Source organism: Cebus imitator, unplaced genomic scaffold (assembly GCF_001604975.1).
Source record: "Cebus imitator isolate Cc_AM_T3 unplaced genomic scaffold, Cebus_imitator-1.0 Scaffold52, whole genome shotgun sequence".
In the NCBI taxonomy this organism is placed as follows: Eukaryota; Metazoa; Chordata; class Mammalia; order Primates; family Cebidae; genus Cebus; species Cebus imitator.
In genome coordinates this window covers 3125442-3153088 of record NW_016107367.1, presented here as the reverse complement: position 1 = coordinate 3153088, position 27647 = coordinate 3125442, and the positions used below count along the sequence as shown (strand labels likewise).

Here is a 27647-nt window from a genome sequence, read left to right as displayed (position 1 = left end):
AAAAAAAAAAAAAAAAAAAATCTAGGCTCTGTGGCAGGTATAACGGAGGACACGGCGGTAAAAATGCGGAATTCTCAATGATGAGACAAATGCAAAACCTGGTAGGCCTAAGAAGGAGCACCTATGAAAGTGACAAATAGGGGGAAATGGTGGGCAAGGGAAACAATGGCTGGAGAGCGAAAAAGGGAAAGCTCAGGAGGAAATTTTAGAAAGCTATAAATAGCCGAGCCACAGCAGAGCCGCCAGGACCTTGTAGTTCTAAGATCTACGGGGAAACAGGCACCCAACGGCTGCGTCTCAGGTTTCCGCGGGTCACAAAAGAATAACGGACACCCACCCAACGGTGGCCCCGGGGCTCCGCGGGCGCTTCCGTCGAGCCCGCGCCGCCCCACGCGTTCTGCACGGCACCCAGACGGGCGCTCGCGGCAAGATGCGGGACACAGCCCGCGCCACCCGTCTTTGTCCGTTCCGCCCTCCACACTCACCCGGCGGCCACCGCTCGCCCGAAGCCAGGCGGCAAGAACAAACGCCGCCCGACGCGAAAAAGGAATCAGAGGCGTTTCTCGTCAAAGCAGACTTTATTGGGGCGACGGGGCCGCCCCGCGCGCGCCGGCCGCTCCCCGCGCGGCCCCCGCACCTCCCACCGGCCTCAACCCCGCTCCCGGCAGGCCCCTTCCTCCCTTCTCCTCGGGCTCCCGCCCCCGTGGTGCCCGGGGCCGCGCGGACCGCTCACCGGCTCCCGAGGCGGCGGCTGCAGCGGCGACACCCCGCTCCCGAGTGCGGCCCGGGCCCGAGGCAGCGCGTTTTGTGGCTGTTGCACCGCGGAGGGCGGGAGCCGCGCGACACCGAGCGGCGGGAGGCAGCGGCAGCGGCGGCGGCGCGCTGACGTCACGCGCCGCGGGCCGGCCAGCCAGCGCGCGTGCGGGCGGCCCCGCCCCCGGTCCCACCGGCCCCAATCCAGGAGGAGCCCGGCGAGTGGGCGGGGCCTCGGCGGCCAGCGGGCAGATCGATTGGCAGAGAAGGAGGAGCGAGAGGGCGAGCGGGCGAGTGGCAGTGAGGCGGGGCGGGCTGAGGCCAGCGCGGAAGTCTCGCGAGGCCCGGCACGAGCAGAGTGTGGCGGCGGCGGCGAGATCTGGGCTCGGGCTGAGGAGTTGGTATTTGTGTGGAAGGAGGCGGAGGCGCAGGAGGAAGGGGGAAGCGGAGCGCCGGCCCGGAGGGCGGGAGGAGGCGCGGCCAGGGCGGGCGGTTGCGGCGAGGCGAGGCGGGGAGCCGGGACGAGCAGCGGCCGAGCGAGCGCGGGGCGCACCAAGGCGAGGGAGGCGGGGAAGCCCCGCCGCCGCCGCGGCCGCCGCGCCCGCCCCTTCCCCCGCCGCCCGCCCCCTCTCCCCCCGCCCGCTCGCCGCCTTCCTCCCTCTGCCTTCCTTCCCCACGGCCGGCCGCCTCCTCGCCCGCCCGCCCGCAGCCGAGGAGCCGAGGCCGCCGCGGCCGTGGCGGCGGAGCCCTCAGCCATGGCCTCGGGCGACACCCTCTACATCGCCACGGACGGCTCGGAGATGCCGGCCGAGATCGTGGAGCTGCACGAGATCGAGGTGGAGACCATCCCGGTGGAGACCATCGAGACCACGGTGGTGGGCGAGGAGGAGGAGGACGACGACGACGACGAGGACGGCGGCGGCGGCGACCACGGCGGCGGGGGCGGCCACGGGCACGCCGTGCACCACCACCACCACCACCACCACCACCACCCGCCCATGATCGCGCTGCAGCCGCTGGTCACCGACGACCCGACCCAGGTGCACCACCACCAGGAGGTGATCCTGGTGCAGACGCGCGAGGAGGTGGTGGGCGGCGACGACTCGGACGGGCTGCGCGCCGAGGACGGCTTCGAGGACCAGATCCTCATCCCGGTGCCCGCGCCGGCCGGCGGCGACGACGACTACATCGAGCAGACGCTGGTCACCGTGGCGGCGGCCGGCAAGAGCGGCGGCGGCGGCTCGTCGTCGTCGGGCGGCGGCCGCGTCAAGAAGGGCGGCGGCAAGAAGAGCGGCAAGAAGAGTTACCTGAGCGGCGGGGCCGGCGCGGCGGGCGGCGGCGGCGCCGACCCGGGCAACAAGAAGTGGGAGCAGAAGCAGGTGCAGATCAAGACCCTGGAGGGCGAGTTCTCGGTCACCATGTGGTCCTCAGGTGAGCGCCGGCCGCGCGCCCCGGCCCCGGGATGTTTTTGTTTTGAAGGGAAGCCATGTTTTATGTGTGTGATGGGCGCCGCCATCTTCTTCGCCAGGGCAAGTATGGCGGCCCCAAAAGATGGCGGGCCGTGCGGCGGCGGGGGCGCGGCGGCGGCGGCGGCGGGCGGCGGGCCGCGAAGATGGCGGCGGGCGGCGGGGGGAGGGGCCGGCGCCGCCCGGCTAGGCCGCAATGGCGTAGTTTCTCCGAGAGGGGGAAGCGTCGCGTGGGGCGGGGACGGCCGGGGGAGGGGCCGGCGCGCTCGCTCCCCCGCGCCCGCACCAACGGGCGCGCCCGCCAGCCCGTTGTGGCGGCCGCCGCGCGCCCCCGGCCCGGGCGGGCGTTGGCGGGGCTGCGCCGCGGCCTCGCGGGCCGGGGACTGCCGTCTCCGGGACGCGCGCCCCCGCCCGGCGCTGCCGTTCCCCTGCCGGCCACTCGGGGGCGCCGCGGGCGCTTGCCCCGCCCGCCCCCAACTTCTCGGGACTCCCAACTGCTCGCGGGAGGCACTTTCCAGAAGGGGCGACGCGGCGCGCGTGGGCGTCTCGGGCCTCCTTGCTCCCCGCCCACCCAGCGCCGGGCTGGACCGTGCCCTGGCGGTCACGCTCGCCTGAGGCGTCGTTTGCTGCGGGGCGGGACTTGGGCTGCACGTAGGGCTCGCGTGTGCGGGCTCCGAGCGTCAGTCTGAGCCTGTCACCGCCGTTGCCAGCGAATTCCTGGCCTTTTCGTCGTTCTGCAGTACCTAGTGGAAAGGGCCTGTGAATCTTAGCGGATAATTTTTAGTCACTTAGATTTTGGGAAAGCTTTCCCCCCCCCCAAGTATTTAGCTCTTTGTGAATAGGTTGGGTTGGTTTACTCGACTGTGGACCTTTGCTAGTAAATAAAATCGGGTAGTTTAATTTTAGGCCTCTATGCGTTTTACTTTGTGTGTAGAAAGGTACCTGTTTTCCCCATGAAAAGAAAGATGCTAGAAAGCAAAGTTTTTTTGGGGGGTTTTGTTTTACCGTTTTAATACTTTTAACGAAGGTCAGAAAAGCCATCTATATAGCAAAAGGATATTATCTGCAGGTGTAAATTCTTTATCTTTTCTTTACAAAGGCAATTATTAATTCAGTGCTGATTTTAATGTCAGTATCCTATTAGTATATTTATATACTACCTAGCTAAATTGCTGAGATACTAAATAGACTGAGAATAATTCTGACATAGTAGTTAATCTAACGCCTGTGATGATTACGTTTAGTACTCCATTTAAGTGGTGGAGCCCCTTCCCCTATAGTTACTTTAAAGCTACTTCATAAATTCTTAGAACTGGATGGAGACTCAAAATATGGTGAGTATTAAAAGATAGACTTCAGAGAAATGAATGAGATAGAAATGAAGAGGCTGCACTGAAAAAGCTAGTTTGATTGTATATAGTGAAAGTCTCGAGGTGAGACAACTACCGCTGGATGGATCTGTGATTGAAAGAGGCCAGAGCAAAGGAGTCGAGGAGCTGTCAAAACCTAATAGGAAGTGGTAACAGGCGCTCTCCTGCCTCCAAGGTGCCTAGTAGAATTCAAGTAGTTTGAGTTTAGCAGAAACCATGTTTAAATGAAACATGAGTATTTTACTTAATGGTTGTTAGAAGATAACTTCCATGTATTTTGGTAGCTCAAGAGATTAAACACTGATCATATTGGAACTAATAGTCATGGTTTTGGCCGGGTGCGGTGGCCCACACTTTTATTCCTAGCACTTTGGGAGGCAGAGGCCAGCGGATCACTTGAGATCAGGAGTTTGAGACCAGCCTTGCCCGCATGGTGAAACACTGTCTCAACTAAAAATACAAAAATTAGCCAGGCGTGGTGGCAGGCGTCTGTAACCCTAGCTACTCTGGAGGCTGAGGCAGGAGAATCACTCGAACCCAGGAGGCAGAGGTTGTGTGAGCTGAGATTGCGCCACTGCACTCCAGCCTGGGTGACAGAGTAACACTCTCTCAAAAAAAAAAAAAAAAAAAAAAGTCTTTTTTTAAGATACATTAACCACTAAAAGAGTATATTTTTTCTCGTGTGTGGAATTAGAGTAATTGAGAAAACCAACGTATTTTTACATGTTCTGCATTTTATCTTAGCAAATTGCTGGACCACTTTTTTACACCCAGAGAACTTGGTAGTGTATGGCTTTGCTTGATGAAGTGGTAAGTATCACGTCAGCCAGTTAGGGGAAAAAGTCTGAGGGGCTTGACTGATGGAAGTTAATGTACAATTAAGTAAGCATTTAAAAGTCTTTACTTCCCCTGTGCAAGAGGTTGCTATTAAGGTGGCACAGTTTGAGGTTGTTTTCATGTCCATTTCTTTTTCTTTTTTTTTAATTTGAGACAGTCTTGCTCTGAGACAGGCTGGAGTGCAGTGTCACGATCTTGGTTCACTGCAACCTCCCCCTCCTGGGTTCAAGTGATTCTCATGCCTCAGCCTTCCAAGTAGCTGGGATTACAGGCGTCCACCACCACCTCTGGCTATACTGTCCATTTCTTTTAAGTGTTGGTTGTCTAGTTAGTGTGGTAGAATACTCTGCATAAAGATGGTTATAAGTATTTAATGGCAGTAACATAGGATGGCCTGTTTCCTCGGGCATGTGTTTTGTGGTAGACTATACCCCTTCCTTGTCCTTGTGGTTTGGAATTATTACTGAAGAGAAGCGAGAGTTTGTGGATAATAATGCATTTCCCAAGTTCCAATTCTGAAAATGATTTCATCTTCAGAACTGAAATGACGTGATATAGTCAGTATAATTCTGTAACAAACGGAGGAATGAAAGTTGGGCTAAATTTGTATGTATATGTACATATAGGTTGAGTATGGTAGGCAGCATGACTACTTTTGTGTACTTGATCTCATTTGATCCTAGGCAGGAAGGTTTTAACTACACTGTATTTTCACTAAAATAGCCCCTTAGTTTGGAATGAACTGTGAAGTAACAGTTTTCATAAGTCCCAAGCTGAGTTACTTGAAGTCCTTGTAAAAATAGCTGTACACGTAGTTACTAGTCTAGGTACTTCTTAGCTAGTTTAAAAAACAAAAAATTAGGTCGGGTGCAGTGGCTCACATCTGTAGTCCCAGAACTTTGGGAGGCCAAGGCAGGAGGATCGCTTGACCTCAGGAGTTCGAGACCAACCTTGGCAACATAGTGAGACCCCCATCTTTGCAAAATAAAAATAAGAATTATCCAGTTGTGGTGGCATATGCCTGTAGTCAGTCCCAGCTACTTGGTAGGCTGAGGTGGGAGGATCACCTGAGCCTGGGAGATCGAGGCTGCAAGTGAGCTGTGATTAAACCACTGTATTCCAGCCTGGGGGACAGAGTGAGATGCTATAAAAAAAAATAGTGGGAGTCACCATATTTCTGGAAACTAAATATTTGGATTTTTATGGGTTTCTTTTGCTTGCATGTCATCTTCCTTTAATTTCCCACAGTAACAGCACTCTGGTAGGCATCTTTTGAATGTAACATCGGCATAGGAATCTAATAGTTTTTTTAGTAGTTTTAAGCCTTAAAGGGTCCCTAGATATCTGCTTTTTTCGCTCTCTTTTTACTATTATTTTTTTGAGATGGGGGTCTCACTCTGTCACCCAGGTTGGAGTGCAGTGGTGAGATCTCCGCTCACTGCAGTCTCTGCCTCCTGAGTACCTGGGAGGTACTAATTTTTTTTTTTTTTTTTTTTTTGAGACAGTTCTCATTCTGTTGCAAGGCTAGAGTGTGGTGGCATAATCTTGGCTCACTGCAACCTCTGCCACCTGGGTTTAAGTGATTCTTCTGCCTCAGCCTCCTGACTAGCTGGGACTACAGGTGTGCGGCACTACGCCCAGCTTTTAGTAAAGACAGGGTTTTACCGTGTTGGCCAGGATGGTCTCAATCTCTTGACCTTGTGATCAGCGCCCGCATCGGCCTCCTAAAGTGCTGGATTATAGGTGTGAGCCACTGCGCCTGGCCCCCGCTAATTTTTTATTTTTGGTAGAGATGAGGTTTCACCATGTTGCCCAGGCTGGTCTGAGCTTAGGCGATTCACCCCCCTTAGCCTCCCGATTGTTGGGATTACCGGCCTGCATCCCCCAACACACACACACTTTTTTTTTTTTTTTTTTTAAACAGTCTCATTCTGTCACACAGGCTAAAGTGCAGTGGCACAATCAACAGCTCACGGCAGCCTTGATCTCCTGGGCTGAAGCAATCCTCCCACCTCAGCCTTCCTAGTAGCTGGGACCTCTGTGCATCTGGGAGTTTTTTAGTTGTTGCTTTTTAAATTAGAGATGGGGTCTTGCCTTGTTGTCTAGGCCTGGCCTTGAATTCCTGGGCTCAGACTATCCCCCTGCCTCAAATTCCTGAGTAGCTGGGACTACAGACACCCAGCTTCAACTGTGTTTTGAATAATCAGTTGCTTTAATGCCAGTGTTTACTTTGGGCTTTTTCACTATATGTAATTAATAAACATTTCAGTGTTGACAGATTTTGGGTACAGTACTATGTATTTTTTCCCTAGATAGTCTTGCTGTTACATAGGAATAACTGTTTTATAACTTAGTTAATTATAAACTAAACCACTTATTGCATTGAATAGGGAAGATGATGATTAAAAACTGAGAATTAAAACATTTAGAGAGAAATCTAGGTGATTTTAAAATCTTGAGATTTCAGGTGGTGAGAAACTGCACCTCTCTAAGGCTGTTGATATTTTAACTCAGAGCAGTTAACTAATTTGGAGCAGACATTGCATTGCCATGTGCGTGAACTGCTACATAGATGCTTGGAACTGTGGGAAGGAGCCAACATGTCCATGGCCACCCCGTCCCGTTTCCATTTGCATACATGTGTTTTGTGAGGTGAGGCCAGCATGTGCATACTGCCGGTCCGTGGCTAATGAGGATGGCACAGGTGCAGGGACAGGTGCACAGTTGGGACTGTGTCATCCCCCCCCAATCTTGTGCCCTGCCAGCCAGTACAGCTTAGGTTGGGTGGGGGCTGTGCCTTCTCGAAGTGCCGGCAGCTGAGTGGCACCTCCTTCACGGCTGGGAATCGGTGGTCCCTCCTCTGGTGTGCCCAGGGCAGCCTCATGCCCCAGGTAGAAAACCTTTGGTGGGACCTTGTTTGGTATGTGGGGTGGTCAGACCCTACCTGAGCTGTGACCTTCTGAGAACAGACAAATAAAATTGCTGAAGAAGAGGCAAAAATAATAATTACTATTCTGTTACACTGAATAGAGAAGTGGCTTGTTCTGGATTAAGCAAAACGTGTATGACCAGAAAACCATTGATACTAAAATCAATAAATGCAAGTAAGTTGAAATGCATTGAATTTTTCTCAATTTTATAAGTTTGGAAGATGCAGGTTTGCCAAAAATCACTAGTCACGATCGTTTGCCATTCAGTCTCTGGGTTTTTCATCCCCCCAGTAAAACTGTGCTATTTATCACTAAGTAGAGATGCTATAAACATGAATTTCCATGGAGCCAAGCTCAAAAAGCCATCCAAAGTAATCACTTCAACCTCATGACCTACATAGGGTAGCCTAAGTCATAGATCTGGATTCCTGATCTGGTGGCTCTGAAAGCTTTAGCTTCCGGATAAAGCCCCTTGTGCTGTCAGACTCTCCACTCCAGGTTATTAACCTTTCCTTTTCCCTCCTACTGTCAACGACTCACTCCCCCTAGTGGGGGAAAAAAAATCCGCATCAGGAGGAGGTCATCCACAGTTAGCATTTGAGGCTTTTGGAAGAGGGTAAAATTTTTAAAACATCCGCATTTGAGGCTTTTGGAAGAGGGTAAAATTTTTAAAACATCCATGTCCGTCTCCTGGGTGAATATTTACAAAAGGCATTTCTAGTTTGTTTTTGAAACCTGCTTAACAAGGTCAGTCTGTTTTAAGGCTGGAAAACTTAGATTATATTAGTAAAACAATTATTGCAATGAACATTACTTAAGAAAGGGTATTTACTAATTTATTTTCTCTGTGCTCTTAATACTTCCAGTAGGAAGAGTAAGTAAGCAAAAGTGAATTTTCTTTTTTTTTTTTTGAGACAGGGTCTCACTTTGTCACCCAGCATGGAGTGCGGTGTCCCAATCTCAGCTCATTGTAGCCTTCACCTCCTGTGCTCAAGGAGTCCTCCTGCCTCAGGTTCCCCAAGAGCTGGGACTACAGGCGCGCACCACCAGGCACGGCGAATTTTTTGTAGAGACAGAGTTATCAGAATCATGACTTGGATTTAGAAAATAACACTAATGTAATTACTGTTGTAGCAGATTGTTAGGAAGAGCCAAGGGAAATTTTAGAAGTTAGCTGACTACTGGATAGGTTTGCACCTTTTCATGTATGATGAACTTTAATAACACATACGGGGAGCCAAGCCATTTCCTAGTTCTAAGTATCTTCTCAGTTGTGTTTAACTTCATGAATAATTACCAGTAACAAAGCCAGCAGCATCTTACTTCCTCTCTATAGGGCAGTGACCTTGGGATCTTTGTAAAATGAGTTGGGATAGTAGTACCCTTAAAGTCACTTTCAATCTTTATAACAAGAAAATTCTATTCCTTTACAAATATAACAACATACTCAATTTTTCTTCTTTTTTTTTTTTTTTTTTTTTTTTTTTTTTTTTTGAGACAGAGTCTTGCTGTGTCACCCAGGCTGGATTGCAGTTGTTTGATCTGCCCCACTACACCCTCTGCCTCCCAGGTTCAAACAATTCTTCTCCCTCAGCCTCCTGAGTAGCTGGGATTACAAGGTTGTGCCACCATGCCTGGCTAACTTTTTGTATTAGTAGAGACAGGGGTTTTACCATGTTTTTGCCAGGGCTGGTCTCAAACTCCGGACCTCAAGTCATCTCCCCACCTTGAGGAGATGACTTGGCCTCCCAAAAGTGTGGACATTATAGGTGTGAGCTACTGTACCCAGCTTACTCAGTTTCTTAAAGCAAAACTCTTCCATTTAAACATGACCTGGCAAATGGCATATTAGGAACTCTTGAGCAAAAAAAAATTTTTTTTTTGGAGACAGGTTCTTGTTATGTTGCTCAGACTGGAGTGCGCTGGCTATTCACAGGTGTGATCATTGTGCACTGTAGCCTTGAACTCCTGGGCTCAGGCGGTTCTCCCACCTTCGCCTCCCTAGTAAGTGGGACTAGAGGTGTGTGCCACTCCACGCAGCTTGAGTAAAATTCTTTTTTTTTTTTTTTTTTGAGACGGAGTTTCGCTCTCGTTGCCCAGGCTGGAGTGCAATGGCGCGATCTCGGCTCACCGCAACCTCCGCCTCCTGGGTTCAGGAGGCAGTTCTCCTGCCTCAGCCTCCTGAGTAGCTGGGATTACAGGCACGCGCCACCATGCCCAGCTAATTTTTTGTAGTTTTAGTAGAGACGGGGTTTCACCGCGTTGACCAGGATGGTCTGGATCTCCTGACCTCGTGATCCACCCGCCTCGGCCTCCCAAAGTGCTGGGATTACAGGCGTGAGCCACCGCGCCCGGCCCGAGTAAAATTCTTAATAGTCATTCACTTACTTTAGTTTTACACCGTGGTTTCAGATGTGGTTAAACATTGAAACAATATAAATTACAATTTAAAAAATATAAATGGTTATTTGTGATGGACTGTTTCTTGTGTAATTTTTTTTTTCCTCCAAGATAGTCTCGCTCTGTTGCCCAGGCTGGAGTGCAGTGGCACAGTCTCAGCTCACTGCAACCTTTACCTTCTGAGTTCAAGTGATTCTCCTGCCTCAGCCTCCTGAGTAGCTGGGATTGTAGGCGTGTACCACACCCGGCTAATTTTTGTATTTTTAGTAGAGATGGGTTTCACCATGTTGGCCAGGCTGGTCTCAGACTCCTGACCTCAAGTAATCTGCCTGCCTCAGCCTTCCAAAGTACTGGGATTACAGGCTTGAGCCCATTGCACCCAGCTTTCTTGTGTAAATTAACTCTTCTCCTCAAATAGATCTGTGAAGCAGGGATAGGGGCTGCCATTGCTGTGCAAGAAGCTGTTCTGTTGGTGCCAGGACCTCTCTTTTTAGGAGAGTATTGGACTTTGAATATTGAGTGAATGAATGGATGGAATTCTCTGTAAGGCAGAATCCAGTGCTTATACCAAAATACTTATTTTGGTCTATTTCTGTATAGGTGGAAAACAAGTATTAGCAATAGAGAGAAGGTGGAGAAGTGTTCCGTTTTAGAGGCATCATGGGCTTTATAGTCAGTCTTTGACTCAAATATCAGATCTGCTACTTACTGCTCTTTAGATGCATTGCTTGTTATTTCTGAGGTCAGTTTCTTCAGCCAAAAACATAGAGTTTAATACTTTAAAGATTTTGTGAGAAACGTGGCAGTTGCCAGAACGAAACGGGTACTTAATAATGATAGTATCCTTTCTTAAGGTCTTTATTAGTAGGAAAAACTGGGAAACAGCCTATGTCATGATTTTTGCCTGTTGCTTAGCAGTGAATCCCAAATGTTTAGCTCTCCCCATTTCGGTGAAAGTTTGGGTGATGGCAGTGGTGAGTCTTTTTTGTCTTTTTGCCAGGAGTAACCTAGAGTGGTCTAAAATACAAGGTGTGGAGAAACAAAATCTAGCTAAACACATACATGCATACATACATAGGTAAATATGTCAGTTGGTGAAGGTGAAAATAGAAAATCAGGATCACAGGAAACATTGAGGTCAACCCTAATGAGCTTCCTGGCAGTCAAGATAAAAAAGGAACTTATGTTACCTTTATCCGATACTTATTCTAAGGAAATAAAGCTTTTATTAGGACTGAATTCAAAAATCAATTCCTTTATGTATGAAGGGACCACTAAGTGGTAGTACTGGCATTTTTCAGCCAATGTAGTGACAGATTTCACAGTGCTCTCTTAGAGCCGCCTAAAAAATGTATTATAGAATGTGGCTGGGCATGGTGGTTCACACCTGTAATCCCAGCACTTTGGGAGACTGAGATGGAAGGATCTGAGGCCAGGAGTTTGAGACCAACCTGGGCAGTATAGTGAGACCTTGTCTCTACAGGGGGAAAAAAAAAAAGCCAGGGATAGTAGCATGTGCTTGTAGCCCCAGCTACTCAGGAAGCTGATGCAGGAGAACCACCTGAGCCCAGGAGGTCAAGGCTGCAGTGAGCTCCACTACAGCCTGGGCGATGGTAAGATTCTGTCTGAAAAAGAGAGATTTTTATGATTAACATACTGTGGTTGACTGAATAATGACTTCGAAGAGAGCCAGATCCTAATTCTTGTAACCTGTGGGTGTTAACCTTATTTGCAAGTGTGATTAAACCAAGGTTCTCAAAATGGGGAGAGTAGTCTGGACTATCCAGATGGGTACAGTGTCCTTGTGTTCACAGGAAGGTGGTGGGAGATTGACTGCCAAAGAGGATGTAGGAGAGATGCAAGAGGTTGGAGTGAGGTGAAGAGAAGAGGTCAAGGAATACAGGCAGCCTTCAGAAGCTAGAAGAGGTTAGGGACGAGGTTCTCCACTAAAGCCTCCAGAAGGAACCCACTCAATGGCTTTATAGCTCTGAAAGTGATTCTCACTGCTGGCCTCTAGAACTGTAAGAGAATAAATTCTTGTTGTTCCAAACCACCAAATTGGTGGTTGTTTTGTTACAGTGGTAATGGCAAGCTAATAGATGTGCTAGCACCGCCTGTGTACTTCAGTCAACAGGAACCTGGCAAGTTCCTATTGCAAGGCACAAGACCTGCTGTTCCCCCTGAAACCTAGGAGAGGGGGGAAGTGGAATACAGGGGCTTTTTTTGCACACTACTCAATTTCCCAGACATGATGGTTGGCGTTTAACACATTACCTTGTTTTAGCCTTTCAGGATTGGTGTATCCTTTTTCCCTCCCTTCCTCCCCTCCCCTCTACCATTCTTTGTAGAGGCAGGGTTTCTCTTTGTTCTCAGGCTGGTCTCTAATTCCTGGCCTCAAGAGATCCTCCTGCCTTGGCTTCCCAAAGTGCTGGGATTACAGGTGTGAGTTCCCGTGCCTGGCCTCATTATTTAATAAATGAGGAAAACAGGCAAGGTTAAGAGTGGAGGCTGGAGTGACAGGAATGAACGGCCTCTTGAAGGGATGAGATCTTGACTTGGGTGTTGGAGAGTAGACTGGGCTTTAGGTCATGAGAGGAAGGCAAGAGGGTAAATTGTATTGACTACCTTTTACTAGACACTGAGAAAACCACTTTGCTTGGAGCGTGGAAGGGAGATGAGACTCCGTCTTTTTACTTCTATGAACTTGTAGAGTGCTTTCTAGTCTTCCCATTTAGTTCCTTAATTATATCTTTTTGACTGGAGACTGGAGTCTGCAAACTCAGTTTATTGCTTTGCTTCTCAAACTAGACTGTGAGTGGTTATTGTTTTGATAACAGAAGGAAATTGAGCAGCTGAGGGATTGGGATAGGCCAGGACCTTATTTATTAATATAATACCTTTAACCTTTTGAATAGTACCATATGGAAAAATAGAAACTTTTAAATGTGAAACCAGGCAAGGTTAAGAGTAGAGGCTGGAGTGACAGGTGCACGCTACCATGCCTGGCTAATTTTTGTATTTTCATTATTGATGGGGTTTCACCATGTTGGCCAGGCTGGTCTTCAACTCCTGACCTCAGGTGAGTTAATTGTCCTTCCCCATTTATGACGTGAGCCACTGCATCTGGCCAAGATATTTTTTTGAACAAAGAAAGAAACTTATAGGCTGGGAGTGGTGTCTCACACCTATAATCCCAGCACTTTGGGAGGCCGAGGTGGGCGGATCACCTGAGGTCAGGAGTTGGAGACCAGCCTGACCAACATGGAGAAACCCCCACCTCTACTAAAAATACAAAAATTAGCCAGGCGTAGTGTCGCATGCCTGTAATCCCAGCTACTCGGGAGGCTGAGGCAGGAGAATTTCTTGAACCCGGGAGGCCAAGGTTGTGGTGAGCCAAAATTGCACCATTACACTCAAACCTGGGCAACAAGAGTGAAGCTCCATCTCAGAGAAAAAAAGAAACTTGTATGTATATATGGCCTGTAATGTAATAAATAAAAATTACTGTTATTTTACAGCATAATAAATTTTTATTGTATTTAGTAAAAACTTCTGATTTTCTTTTTGCAAAAAGTAGTCAAATGGTAGCATATATCGACATTATTTGATGTATTGCTTTACTGTGTATCTAGCTCATGGTGAAAATGAGACAGTCAAATATTGTTCTTTTGATTACTTCTGGCAACAAAAGCTAGTATCTTTTGTCATTTCTCTAGAAGTTTTCTTTGCAACTTGATTTTTTCTTTTTATTTTTTTTTTTGAGACTGAGTTTCTCTCTTGCCCAGGCTAGAGTGCAATAGTGTGATCTCAGCTCACCGCACCCTGTCTCCCGGGTTCAAGTGATTCTCCTGCCTCAGCCTCCTGAGTAGCTGGAATTATGGGCATGTGCCACCAGGCCTGGCTAATTTTTCTATTTTTAGTAGAGATGGGGTTTCGCTATGCTGGCCAGGCTGGTCTTGAACTCCTGACCTCAGATGATCAGCCTGCCTCGACCTCCCAGAGTGCTAGAATTACAGGTGCAAACCACCATGCCCAGCCTATTTTCTTGTTGACCCTCCTAACAGTTTCTATGCCTTGGCCCTCAGAGAGTTCTAGTTATCTTCCTTGTAGGAAACACTGTTTATTAAGGAATAAATCATAAACGTGATAACGTGTCTTAAATCTATATCTTAAGAGAACATACAGTAACCACAAAAATTATTTCAAACTTAGACCAACAAAATAATTTTTTTTTAAGGCAAGAAACAGATTGTTTAAAAGTGTGGGAGGGCTGGGCATGGTGGCTCATGCCTGTAATCCCAGCAGTTTGGGAGGCTGGGGTGGGCGGATCACCTGAGGTGATCTTCACCCTTGAAGAGGAATGGAATATTGTTATGTGTTACAACAGATGAGTCTTAAAAACATTATGGTTAGTGAAGTAAACCAGGCATGGATGGCAAATACTATATGATTCAAGTGGTATGAGGTACCTGAAATAGGCAAATTCATAGAGACAGAAAGTAAGTAGAATTGAGGTTATAGCAGGTGCTGAGTAGAAGGGAAAGTTCTTACATAATGGGTATATGGAGTTTTTTTGTGGTAATGAAGAAAACATTTTGGATATAGATAGTGGTGATGGTTACACATTGTGAATGTATTTAATGGCACTGAATCAACATTTACATATGGTTAAAATGATAAATATTATGGTATTGTATATTTTACCACAGTTTTTTTTTTTTTTTTTTTTTTTTTTTTAAAGAAAACCGTGGAAAACATAAGGTATAAACGAGGTGGGATTTGGCCAACTGGCTGTACTTGCAGATTCCTGATACAGGTTGTAAAGTCTTGTCAGCCTCTACTTTCATCGTCTTTCATATATTTTTTTGGTTTCTAATTCTGAATTATTTTAGGGACCATCCTCTGGGTTCTTAACTGTTCTTCAGTGTTGGTACTGTACGCCACTTGTACTTGTTATGTCGCTGAGTTAAATTCTGTTTAGACAGAGCTAGTTGTCTTCCTACCTATGGATACCTCTTCAGTCTCCTTTGCAAAGTCTTCCTCAGTCTCTAAATATTGGAATTGCTCAGATTTGGGTTGTGAGCCCTACTCAAGAAGTATTTCCTCATTTGACTTACCTTACTAGAGTGTAAGTTCCATGAGAGCAGGCAGTTTGTTTGTAGCTTTTATTCCCAGTGCCAAGAACAATGCCAGGCACATAGGAGGCCCTCAGTATGTGTGGAACTAATGAAAAGAATCATCTAGCCTGTGATTCCTTGATGTTCTGAGTTCAGTCTTCTGTCTCAGCACACTTGAGATACCCTCTCTGGTAGACTTCATGTTTATGTCTCCCAGATTCATGTGTTGAAATGTTAACCCCCCATTAATGTGATGGTATTAGAGGGGAGGTCCTTAGGGAGATAATTTAGGTCTGAGAGTGGAACCCTAGTGCATGGGATTAGTGCCCTATAAAAGAGACCCCAGAGTGCTAGCTCTCTGGTCCTCTCTCTACTATGTGAGAAGACGGCCATGTGCAAACTAGGAAAGTGGGCCTTCACCAAGAACACCACCATGCTGGCACCCTGATCTTGGACTTCTAGCTTCCGAACTGTGGGAAGTACATGTTTGTTGCTTAAGCCACCCAATCTATGTTTTTGTTGTAGCAGCCCAAGTGAATTAAGACACTCTGATCAGTAGCTTGTTCAGAGTAGCACTGATTTTCAACGTTGCCATCATTCTGTATATCAGAAATATTTTTAAAAAGCTCACACCTGTAATCCCATCACTTTGGTAGCTGAGGCGGATCACTTGAGCCTGAGTTCGAAACCAGTCTGGGTAACATAGTGAGACCGCGTCGCTACAAAAAATAAAATTAGCCAGGCATAGTGAGTGGTGTCTCTCTGTGGTCCCAGCTATATGGGAGACTGAGGTGGGAGGATTGCTTGAGCCTGGGAGGTCAAGGCTGCAGCAAGCCATGGTTGTTTCACTGCACTCCAGCCTGGGTAACAGTGAGACCCTGTCTCAAAAAAAGAAAGAAATATAAAACATGAGGACAAATAGCTCCCTTGGTCACCAGAGTATTTCTGTACCCATTGAAAGTTTTGACGTAGAAGTAGATGTGCCCAGGCTAGAGGGATAGGCAGGTAAAGGAGGTGTCAGTAGGAGCAGGCAGCCGTGGGAACGAGAATGAAATTAAAGAATTTGGATACAGTTCAGGGTCCTGGCCTTGTGCCTTATGGTCAGTAACCACATTTCCTGTCCCTTTTTCTGAATATATCCAGCTACAGCTATTTTTTTCCTGGGCCCTACCATCCATCCGTGGATAGATATTCTTCATCTCTGAATGGATAACGTTGGGAATATTATCTCTAGTGTTCTTTCTGGTTCCAAACAAGAGGCAGCAGAGCTTAACGGTTAAGCTTATAGGTCTTAAGGTTAGACTTCATCTGTTTATTTCTACCACTTACTAGCCAGTTAACCCTGAGCAGGTTACTTAACCTCTCTGTGCCTGCACATTCTCCTCAGTGAAATGAAGAAATCTGTGATTCCTTGTAACGATGTATAATTGTGTTTCCTAGAATGAAGAGTAGTGCAATTAGAGAGGCATTTACAGTTAAAAATTGCTGTATTCAGTGCTTTTCATTGCTGAGAGTGGTTGAACTTGATAATGACCACTTGAGTCAAATGGAACCTGTGTTCTTTCTTTATCTTCTTCTCATACTCCAGCTTTGCTCTGAGGTCAGAAAGCTGTGTGCTGAGCAGTTACATGTAGTTTTTGCTGGTTGTAGATTTTGGTTTGGTTTGGTTTGGTTTTTGGTTTTTTGTTTTTTTTTTTTTTTTTTTTTTTTTTTTTTTTTTGTTTTTTTTTTTTTTTTTTTTTTTTTTTTTTTTTAGCACTGGTAGAAAGGTAATTTAAGGTAAGAGTTGAAGCCAGTTTAACTTCTGCAAGATTTTATTTTACTACTTTTGGTGAGACAGTTTGAGAAGCAAAAACTTGCAGTTAGCCTTGAAAGTTTCAGAGTACCTATTTCTAATTTAAGCATCAGAGGTAGAAGAAGACTGTTTTTGGCTTCTGGACACTTCCACTCTAGCTTAAGAGGCAAGACCAACAAAAATTCAAACTGGAGTGATAGAGTCTATCAGAGAATAACCTAGGAGCTCAAAGAAAAGATAGGAATCAGGATGGAGTGATAAAATCAACATACCCTTAGAGAATTTGAGCTAGACTTTGGAGGGGAGGCTGGGTTGAGAAGAGAGGTGGTAAGAGAGAGCAAAGGTAGGAAACTCACATTTGTTGAAACCTCCTGCCGCGCTCTTGTGAATTTAACCCGTGAGAAAAACAGGCTGGTTAGAATGTAGAGGGCATGTGCAAAGGAGAAACTGGTGAAAGCAGTTTTTGTAGTTTTTAAAATCTTATTTACTCAGCTAAAGAGAATCAATCTCATGATTTGTTTCAGATGAAAAAAAAGATATTGACCACGAGACAGTGGTTGAAGAACAGATCATTGGTGAGAACTCACCTCCTGATTATTCAGAATATATGACGGGAAAAAAACTTCCTCCTGGAGGAATACCTGGCATTGACCTCTCAGATCCCAAACAACTGGCTGAATTTGCTAGGTAAGTTATAAGAACTTCCCTTTCTTTTAATTATAGAAAGTGCTTGAGTCTTGCCATCTATGTTTTCCTGTGCCTAAGTCAAAATGATGGCTTGGATTCTTTCTTTAGGGAAACTCCTAAAAACAAAAGCTGTTTTATTTTTAGTAGTAACTATGCTATTAATGTGAGTGGCAGCATTTTAGATCCTTGCAATAAGATGAAGCAATTACCCTTTATTTATAGGCATGCATATGAATAAATAAAATTGCACATAATTTGTTTTGGGATGGATATCTTCACACTACCTTACGGCTTCTTTGTACTCATTTTTTATTTTTTTGAGACAGGAGTCTTGCTCTGTTGCCCAGGCTGGAGTGCAGTGGTACAGTCTTGGCTCACTGTAACGTCTGCCTCCCTGGTTCAAGCGATTCTTCTGTCTTAGCCTCCCAAATAGCTGGGATTATGTGCCACCATGCCCAGCCAATTTTTGTATTTTTAGTAGAGACAGGGTTTTGTCTTGTTGGCCAGTCTGGTCTTGAACTCCTGGCCTCAAGTGATCCACCTTCCTCAGCCTCCCAAAGTGCTAGGATACAGGCGTGAACCACAGCACCCAGCCTTTAGTACACATTTTAAATTTGAGTGTGTTGTATTGGTCTGTGCTGCAGGAGACCTGGGTCTGTACTAGATTCATCCAGCTGACCACTGGAACGGATTTCATAAATTTGTATTTGTCATGTTATCAGTTAAGCTCCCAGTATGTTAATTTAAGCTGGCATTACAGGAGGAGATCAAGTATTTATGGCTGGGACATGGTGAGCAGTGGAGAAGCTCTGAACCCATTGGTTGGGTGTGTGTTTGTTTTGTCTAAAGTGGGCTAGGTTCCTATAGAAGCCTACTTTTTGTATTACTTTCTAGTACTGTTTGGCAATTTTTACAAGGAGCTGAAAATACCCACAAAGATGTAAACTTTTACATTAAACGAACTAATAAAATAAATTGTGGAGCAGAAAGCCTAATGCCTTTCCATACCTGAGGTTGGTTAAAACCTAGAATAGCTCAGGAAGTTTCGGCAAGGGCAGGATTAAGAAGAAAGAAATCCTTTTGATCTTGCGCATTCTGAGAACAGAGTAGGAGTTGCCTTTTTTTTTTTTTTCTTTTGAGAGCAGAGTGGCAGAGGTGGAGACCCTTCGGTGTCCTGGCTTCCCTCTTGGCCCTGCCAAAAACCAGGTGGGCAGTTACTGCCACTGGGAGCTCATTTCTCCACTTCATTAAATGAGTGTTAAGAATTCCGTTGTGATTTGATAAAGGGGCTTCTTAACCTTTTCTTCTCTCCATTGAAACTATAATTTATAATATACGCCTTCTTCCTGGTTTATCATGACTTAAAACACTGAAGGCTCTATCCTTTTGTTAATGACATTCCAGCTTTTATTGCCATTCATATTTCGAAGACAGTTATGCAAATTAAATATTAACTGCGCTTTCCCCTAAAAAATAGCAAAAATGGAATCTGTAGGGTACCTAGTCAACTGTGAGGTTAGTTTTTGAACAGACTGAGCCAAGTATTGTGCCAGTGTTTAATATTATCACAGGTTTGTTTGTTTGTTTTCTTGAGTTGGAGTCTCACTCTGTCACCAGGCTAGAGGGCAGTGGCACGGTCTCGGCTCACTGCAACCTCCACTTCCTGGGTTCAAGCAATTCTCCTGCCCCAGCCTCCCAAGTAGTTGGGATTACAGGCACCTTCCACCATGCCTGGCTAATTTTTTGTATTTTTAGTAGAGACGGGGTTTCACCATGTTGACCAGGCTGGTCTTGAACTCCTGACCTCAGATGAGCCACAGTGCCCAGCCTATCATGTTCTTAACGTTAGTCAGCTCTTCCTTATGTACTTAGGATGCATGTGGAGATGTACCAGGAAAGCTATGTGGAAGGGTGCTATTTGAATTTGATTTGGGCCTTGAAGAAAATAAGAGGTTTTTTGGTGTTTTTTAAAAATAGAGGGACAGGTTCTCACTGTGTTGCCAGGAATAGAGTGCAATGATATGATGATAGCTCACTGTAGCCTCAAGCATTCCTCCTGCCACAACCTCCTAAGTAGTTGGAACTACAGGTGTGTGTGTGTGTCACCATGCCTAATTTTTTTTTTTATTTTTATTTTTCTGTAGAGCTGGGGTCTCACTATGTTACCCAGGCTGGCCTCAAGCAATGCTCCTGCCTCAGTCTCTCAAATTGTTGGAATTACAGGTGTGAGCCTCTGCACATGGCCCTAGAGTTTTTGTTTGTTTTGTTTTTTTATACAGATTTTCGCTTGTCCCCCAGGCTGGAGTACAATGGCACAATCTGGGCTCACTGCAACCTCCACCTCCTGGGTTCAAGTGATTCTCCTGCCCCAACCTCCCAGGTAGCTGGGATTACAGGCATGTGCCACCATGCCTTGCTGTTTATTGTATTTTTAGTAGCGACAGGGTTTCACTGTGTTGGCCAGGCTGGTCTTGAACTCCTGACCTCAAATGATCTCCCCACCTTGGCCTCCCAACGTGTTAGGATTATAGACGTGAGCTACTGCACCCAGCCGTACCTAGAGTTCTGATAGAGATGGAGGGTTTCCTGGGAATTAGGGCGCTTCCAGGGAAAACGGAGTTGAGGTAAACTGGAACCAGATCACTAAGGTGAATCCTGGGCCAGACTGTGCAGACATTTCTCATATGCAGTGGGCAGCTACCTCAGGCTTTGAACCTGAGAGAAGGGGCTTTGTGAGTGTATAGACCTTTAACTTGGGGAAATTCCTTTGCAGCTGTCTGTGCAGGCTAGATTCATAGAGGCGCAGGAAATGAGAGAGGTCAGTTGGACAAGAGTTAATGAAGGCCTGAGTTAGAATTGTGGCAGTCAGATAACAAAGGAATAAATGTGATACAACTTACAAGAGACCAGCTGGGCTCTGTGGCTGAAGCCTGTACACCTTAACACTTTGGGAAGCTGAGGTGGGATTGGTCGAAACCAGGAATTTGAGACCAGCCTGGGCAAAATGACAAGACTCCATCTCTACAAAAAACTTTAAAAGCTCAGTTTGGTGTTATGCAGCTAGCTGCTTGGGAGGCTGAGTGGGAGGATCGTTTGAACCTAGGAGGTCAAGGCTGCAGTCAGCTCATGCCACTGTACTTTAGCTTGGGTGACAGAGCAAAATTGTCTCTGAAAGAGAAACTATAAGGGAAAATGGAAAAGATTTAGAAACAGATTGACTGTGTGCTGGGGGGTAAGAGCTTTCTTACCATTTTGATGCTTTTAGTCACTGCTCATCAGATGACTGTAGCCCCAACTTACCTCCTAAAAAACTACCTTAAGTCCAACATGGATGTCTTATTATTAACAGCATCGAAAACCTAATACTGACTACTCTGAACCCCAAACCAGAACACTGAAGCTTTCAGTGTCAATTGTGATTCTCCCCTGTCCACGTGGTTGGGGAGGCCTCAGAATCATGGCAGGAGGCAAAAGGCACTCTTACATGGTGGTGGCAAGAGAAAAATGAGGAAGAAGCAAAAGTGGAAACCCCTGATAAAACCCGTCAGATCTCGTGAGACTTATTCACTCTCACGAGAATAGCATGGGAAAGACTGGTCCCCATGATTCAGTTACCTCCCCCTGGGTCCCATCCATAAAATGGGAATTCTGGGTGATACAGTTTAAGTTGAGATTTGGGTGATGAGGACACAGCCAAACCATATCAGAGGGTAACAGGTCCCAGTGGCAGAGTAAAAGCAACATTCAGACAAATAAAAGGAGACTCAGGAGATTACAGCGTCAACCACAGACACTGAAGGAGTTGCCAGGAGGTACAGGAGGGAGGGGACTAAAACCTCTTTTTTTTTTTTTTTTGATACTGAGTTTTGCTCTTGTTGTTGCCAAGGCTGGAATACGGTGGTGTGATCTCAGCTCACTGCAACTTCTGCCTCACAGGTTCAAGCTATTCTTCTGCCTCAGCCTTCAGAGTAGCTAGGATTACAGGCATATGCGCCATCATGCCCAGCTAATTTTTGTATTTTTAGTGGAGACGGGTTTCGCCATGTTGGTCAGGCTGGTCTTGAACTCCAGACCTCAGATAATTCACCCACCTTGGCCTCCCAAAGTGCTCGTATTACAGGTGTGAGTCACCGCGCCCAGCCATAAAACCCCTTTAGTTTATACATTGTGAAGCAGTTTCAGTGGAGGAACAGAAGGCTAAGGGAAAGGTTTCGAAGAGAGAGGGAACCTCTGGGTGGCGAGCAGTAAAGCCATTAGGTGTTTGTGACTCTTGGCACTGCTTACCCTCCTTGAAAACTTGGGGCAGGTGATCTCAGAGCTTCTCCCCCATCTTCTGAATAGAAAATCCAGGGGAACATGTTACTGTTGGGAAGGTAACATGGCTACCTTAGACCATACTCCTTAAGAAGGAGACCACCCACAGAGACTGTCACCCAGGTACCTGATAGCCATCCGTGTGTGAAATTTCAAAACACCATGGCTGAAGAACCTAAAAGTTTCCAGGGAGATAGGCCATTGACTGGAAAGAATGATAGACCTGAATGAGACTTTTCTTCAGTAGCAGAGGATAATTAGAGACAATGAAACAGTACTTTAAGAGGAAAAATTACTGTAAACATAGAGTTCTTGATCCAGTAAAGCTATCAAGTCAAATACAAGGGCAAGAGATGACAGTTTTAGAGACCCAAGGGTTTATGTTGCATGCACCCTTTCTGAGGAGGTAACTTAAGGATATACTACAACAAAATGAGGCAGAATAGCAGAAGGAAGATTTCCTAGTGCACAACAACCAAGAGGACAGCTGTGAATCAGGCTAGCAAATGTATTCAGTCAATGGAAAGTTGACCGGTTGTAAGAATTTCTTAAGGAAAAGTCAGTTTCATTCAGTAGTGGGTAAAATAAGCTTGGTGGAGTGGAATAGGGTCTTCTGAAAAAGAAAAGGCAATCATCAGAAACTACATGAAAAGGGGTGAGGGGGTAGGGCAAAGAAAGCTGTAAAGCCTAAAAATGGGGCCTAATTTTGACAGTATTGAAAGAGAGAGCTTCTTTGATCTGACTCTAGAAAGATTCTCTCCTTGAAGTTCCTATGTTGTGCTTGTAAAGCATTAAGTGTGATCCTAGCACATTGTTTAACCCCACAGTAAATAATATTTGCATAACCACAATATGAATGTAAATAGCATTTCTTTTATTAGCCTGTTAAAGATTTCATTTGTATATAGAATAGAATAAAATCTTGCTTGTCTTGACAGTGTAAAAAGAGTAAAGTTTGGGCCCTGTGAGATGGGTTAAGGGTTGGGCTCCTCCTCCTCCACATTCTACATAGTAGCTCTTGAAGATCATGTTAATCTAAACAAATCTCTGTAATTGGACGGTGGTAGTGGTGAGAAATATTTGCACCTAGGTGCCGTGTTCTGTTAGGTCTTCACCTTTTGAGGATGTGTGTAACAGTTATGTGAGATTTTCTGGAGGCCCAGGAATTGATGACTGGGACTCTGAAAGCAGAAGATTGGTACAGAGGAACCAATAATTTTAAACTCTTGGGGGCCACACCACATCTTCAGTAATTACAGCCCATAGAACTTATCCTGCTGGCCTCCAGTCCTCGCCCCCTGCACTCACAAAATGGTGTTAGAGCCAAAGCTGCTGTCTTAAGGTAGAATGTAAGCTGCTTTCCTGTCTCCTCCTTGTACCGGGGCAATGGGGTGCTGGACTGAACTTGAAACTGACCAAAGAGTGTTTCAGACGCATGCCACACTCAGCCTAGACTGCCTAGTAAATCAGTTATGTATGCATGTGAGCAAAGCATAAAAAAAAATGACATTAATTGGAAAGTCTGACATTGGGGAGGTAGACAGGCTATGGATGACTTTTTTTCCTGAAATGCCTATTCAGTAAATATTTCAAAAAGTGGTCAGTGAGTAGGGCCCAGTGAGTTCTTTTTCCTGTGAAGTGACCACTTTTGTATGTATTTCATGTAATAAAGTTATACCTTTGAAAACCTTTGGTCTAGAAAGATTAGAATGGTTAGGCCAATCCAAAATCAGGTTTTTTTTTTATGTTGTTCACTACTTACCCAGAGACTTTCACAGTATTAATATGGAGATGAAAATATCTTAAAACCCTTCAATATTATTACATGAATATTAATATTTAAGAGATAATTCATTGAACAGACTTCGTCTAAGGCAATATTACGTTTTCACAAAGAAGGGAGGTGAATCATGCTTGCAAATGACAGCCGTATTACACAAGAACTTCTCTCCCACCAGCACAGATCAGAGGAGGGTTCTAGTTTAGAAGTCAGCTAACTTTGTTTTGTAGGAAAGAGGCTTATTTTACATTAAAGAGTCACTGCTCCAAAAATGTTTCATCTCTGTTTCCGGGATATTTGCAGATCTGTTGGTTAGAACTTTGATTTACACAATACTCTGCTGATACTGTACCAGAAGTTTGGTTTCTGAAGTCCAATCTTTACAATGTTTCCTCCACACATGCCAGAATGAGCTATTATAAATCCAGCAGTCATGTCATTGGGAGTGTATTCTCCCTCTTTATTTGACAGGAAACTTGAGTCGTTGGGTGCCTGACTCCTCCATATAATATGTACTGCGTTGAGGGGTACTTCCCTCCTAGTGCCGTGCTTTCTCCAGTTTCTCAGTCATTTATCAAAGGTTGGTTAAGAATGAACTCATTTTTAGCCAGAACCATTTAATACATAACCAATGGTGATCAGAGCTATCATTTCCCAAGTGCTTAACATATAGGTCTTAAGTAGGTAGCATTATACCTTTTTACAGAATAAGAAACCGAGGTGGAGAAGTTATAGTTTGCTCAAGGTCATGCAGCTAGTAGAAGTCAGCTCCAAGTCACACATCCCATACTGCCTCATTCATAATGTCTATGCTGTTGTCATCATTGTCTCTGGGTTCAAAAGGACTCTATAAAGTGTCTGTTGGTGAATGGAAAACTTAAACTTAGTTACTTCTGAATAGTTTAGGAGGGTGAGAAGATGTTCTGAGTAGTGGTATATGATTTTTACTCTTTACTTGGAAAATGAAACACTGTTTTAACCTAAGTGTACTTTTTGGAAAATGACCTTTTTCATTGTTTGCAATCAAATAAAATGTAAAAAGTAGCAATGTATACTGCTGCATTTGCCACTCCATGTGAAGGAGGATGATTTGCCAAGGAGCTTAAGTGTGGCTGCATTTAAATCTTCTACTTACTCCTTAAGTCCAAAGGTGTTTGTCCAAATGCATTTTCAACTCTCATTCTGAAATTAAATATATTTCTAAATACTAGCACACATTTTGAAAATGACATTTTAAGAAAAAATAGTACCACTTATAATAAACCAAGAGTTGAGTAAATGGTACCTGGGACTGTTCTCTTTGGGGCATATTTGAAATTTTCCATGGTAAAATATGTTTTAAAAAATTAAATCACTAGGAATAACTCTAAGAAAATGTATGGGAGGCCAGGCATCGTGGCTCACGCCTGTAATCCTAGCACTTTGGGAGGCCGAGTCAGGTGGATCACCTGAGGTCAAGAGTTTGGGACCAGCCTGACCAACATGGTGAAACCCTGTCTCTACTAAAAATAAAAATTAAAAAAGAAAAATTAGCCGGACATGGTGGCACCCGCCTGTAATGCCAGCTGAGGCAGGAGAATCGCTTGAACCCTAGGAGGGAGGTTGCAATGAGCCAAGATCGCGCCACTTAACTCCAGCCTGGGTGAAAGAGCAAAACTCTTTGTTTAAAAAAAGGTGTGGGAGAGTAGCTTTATTGATAAGCCATGTTTACTAAGATTTAATTTACATATGGCAGAGTCTACCCCTTTTTATGTATGTATGTTCTAGTCTGTGAATTGGGACACAGTCATGTAGCCATCTTTACAGTCAACACAGAATGTTTCAATGGAGGCAGATGGATTGCTTGAGCTTGGGTGCTTGAGACTACCCTGGGCAACATGGCGAAACCGATCTCTACAAAAAGAACAAAACAATGTTTCAGTAGAATTGTCAAAGAATAAATATTTACTCTTAATTGGGAAGATTGAAACTTTAAAAAATTATTTATGGTTGAGTGGACTTAGAAACCTTTCATATCAGTCATGGTTGTTTTCCAAACTGATCTAACCTCCAAGTGGCGCAGTGGCACCAAACTTTTGTCCTACCTGATTTTGTGAACTCAGACCAAAATTCCAAGGTTTATTTGTATTTAAGATAAGAAAGGCTAGTTCAGAGTCCTGTTTACAACAGGCACTTAAAAAAATACTTGCTGACTGGTGTGGTAATACAGGTTGCGCATCCTTCTTCCAAAATGCTTCAGATCAGTAGCACTTTGGATTTGGGGGTTTTGCCTATGTATAATGAGATATCTTGGGTCTAGGACTCAGATGTAAACACGAAATTTGAAATTTATTTTTGTTTCATTGTACCTTATACACATAGCCTGAAGGTAGTAATTCTATACATTTTTTTTGAGACAGGGTCTCGTCTGTCACCCAAGTTGTTTTGAGGCCTCAAATTCCTAGGCTAAAAGGATTCTACCTCCTCAGCCTCACAAGTAGCTGAGACTGTAGGCATCTACCACCACGCCTGGCTAATTTTTTAATTTTTTATTTCTTTATTTTATTTATTTATGTATATTTTTGAGATGCAGTCTTGCTCCCGTTGTGCAGGCTGGAGTGCAGTGGTGCAGTCTCAGCTCACTGCAACCTCCACTTCCTGGGTTCAAGCGATTCTCCTTCCTCGGCCTCCCAAGTAGCTGGGATTACAGGCATGTGCCACCATGCCTGGCGAATTTTTTTGTATTTTTAGTAGAGATGGGGTTTCGCCACGTTGGCCAGGCTGGTCTCGAACTCTTGACCTTGTGATCCTTCCGCCTCTGCCTCCCAAAGTGCTGGGATTACAGGAGTGAGCCACTGCCGCCCAACCACAATATCCTGTTTCTAAATAAAAAAATAAAAAATAGGCCGGGCATGGTGGCTCATGCCTGTAATCCCAGCACTTTGGGAGGCCGAGGCGGGCGGGTCATGAGGTCAAGAGTTCAAGACCAGCCTGGTCAATATTGGCGAAACCCTTTCTCTACTGAAAATACAAAAATTAGTTGGACGTGGTGGTACAAGCCTATAGTCCCAGCTACTTGGGAGGCGGAGGCAGAAGAATTGCTTGAACCCAGGAGGCAGAGGTTGCAGTGAGCCGAGATCGTGTCACTGCACTCCAGCCTGGGCAACAGAGCAAGACTGCGTTAAAAAAAAGAAAAAAGAAACAGGATGTTGCTTTGTTGCCCAGGCTGTTATACAATATTTTAAATAATGTTGTACATGAAACGCAAGTTTTGACCGTGATCCTGTCATGAGTGCGTCATGTTAGCACCCAGATAGTTTCAGAGTTTGGATTTTGGATGCTCAATCTGTAATCCATTTACAAGAAAAAACAAGTATATACAGGGTTGAGAACATGTAGGACACCAGATTGATGTTCTCGTAGGATTTAAAATAGCAAATATGTACAGTCTCAAACCAACTCCATAGACATAAATGGTAGTTACCAGATCTGTTGTTCCTCATATTCTTCCAGGGTATGGAGCGTTTAGCCAGTTATTTCATGTGTTCAGCTTACAGATCAGGTAATCCTTTTCCCAAATTGTAAGTGAAGAAAAAGGACATTGTTAGGGCATTCACAAATGTAAAAGATCACAGAATTAATCTGTAACAAAAGAGTGGTGGTAAATTAGCTCTTGCTATTAAGGATTCACTTAGTAGGTGGGCCTTTTTTTTTTTTTTTTTTTTTTTTTTTTTTTTTTTTTTTTTTTTTTTGGTTATTCTATATTAGTGAATTCTGATATTTCGGTGCCCCCCTCACTAGAGCAGTGTACACTCCCTCACCACTCTTTCCCCACTAAGTCCCCAAAGTCCGTTATATCACTCTGTATGTCTTTGTGTCCTTATTTATAGCTTAGCTCCCACTTATAATTGAGAACATACAGCATTTGATTTTTCATTCCTGAGTTACTTCACTCAGAATAATGGCCCCCAGCTAGGCTGTTTGTTTGTTTTGAAATGGAGTCTTGCTCTGTCACCCAGGCTAAAGTGCAGTGGTGGATCCCAACTCACTGCAACCTCCACTTGCCAGGTTCAAGCAATTTGCCTGCCTCAGCCTCCTGAGTAGCTGGAATTACAGGCGCCTGCTGCCACGTCCAGCTCATTTTAGTTTTTTGTATTTTTAGTAGAGACAGTGTTTCACCATCTTGGCCAGGCTGGTCTGGAACTCTGAACTCTTGACC

The 27647-nt window shown here is 45.2% G+C and overlaps 2 protein-coding genes across 3 annotated transcripts in view; one reads left to right on the top strand and one right to left on the bottom strand.

The window, feature by feature from the left end:
* LOC108304083 (serine/arginine repetitive matrix protein 3-like) overlaps positions 1 to 1522 on the bottom strand; it is a 19457-nt gene extending 17935 nt beyond the window's left edge. For both annotated transcript variants that reach the window (XM_037738332.1, XM_037738331.1), the window contains exon 1: positions 734 to 1522. In XM_037738332.1, coding sequence (XP_037594260.1) covers positions 734 to 1510 — 777 coding nt within the window. In that variant the 5' untranslated portion in view covers positions 1511 to 1522. The remainder of the gene's footprint in view (positions 1 to 733) is intronic.
* Positions 1256 to 27647, top strand: part of YY1 (YY1 transcription factor) — a 36309-nt gene continuing 9917 nt past the window's right edge. Inside the window, exons 1-2 of the mRNA XM_017528125.2 lie at positions 1256 to 2184; positions 17193 to 17355. Coding sequence (XP_017383614.1) covers positions 1509 to 2184; positions 17193 to 17355 — 839 coding nt within the window. The 5' untranslated portion in view covers positions 1256 to 1508. The remainder of the gene's footprint in view (positions 2185 to 17192; positions 17356 to 27647) is intronic.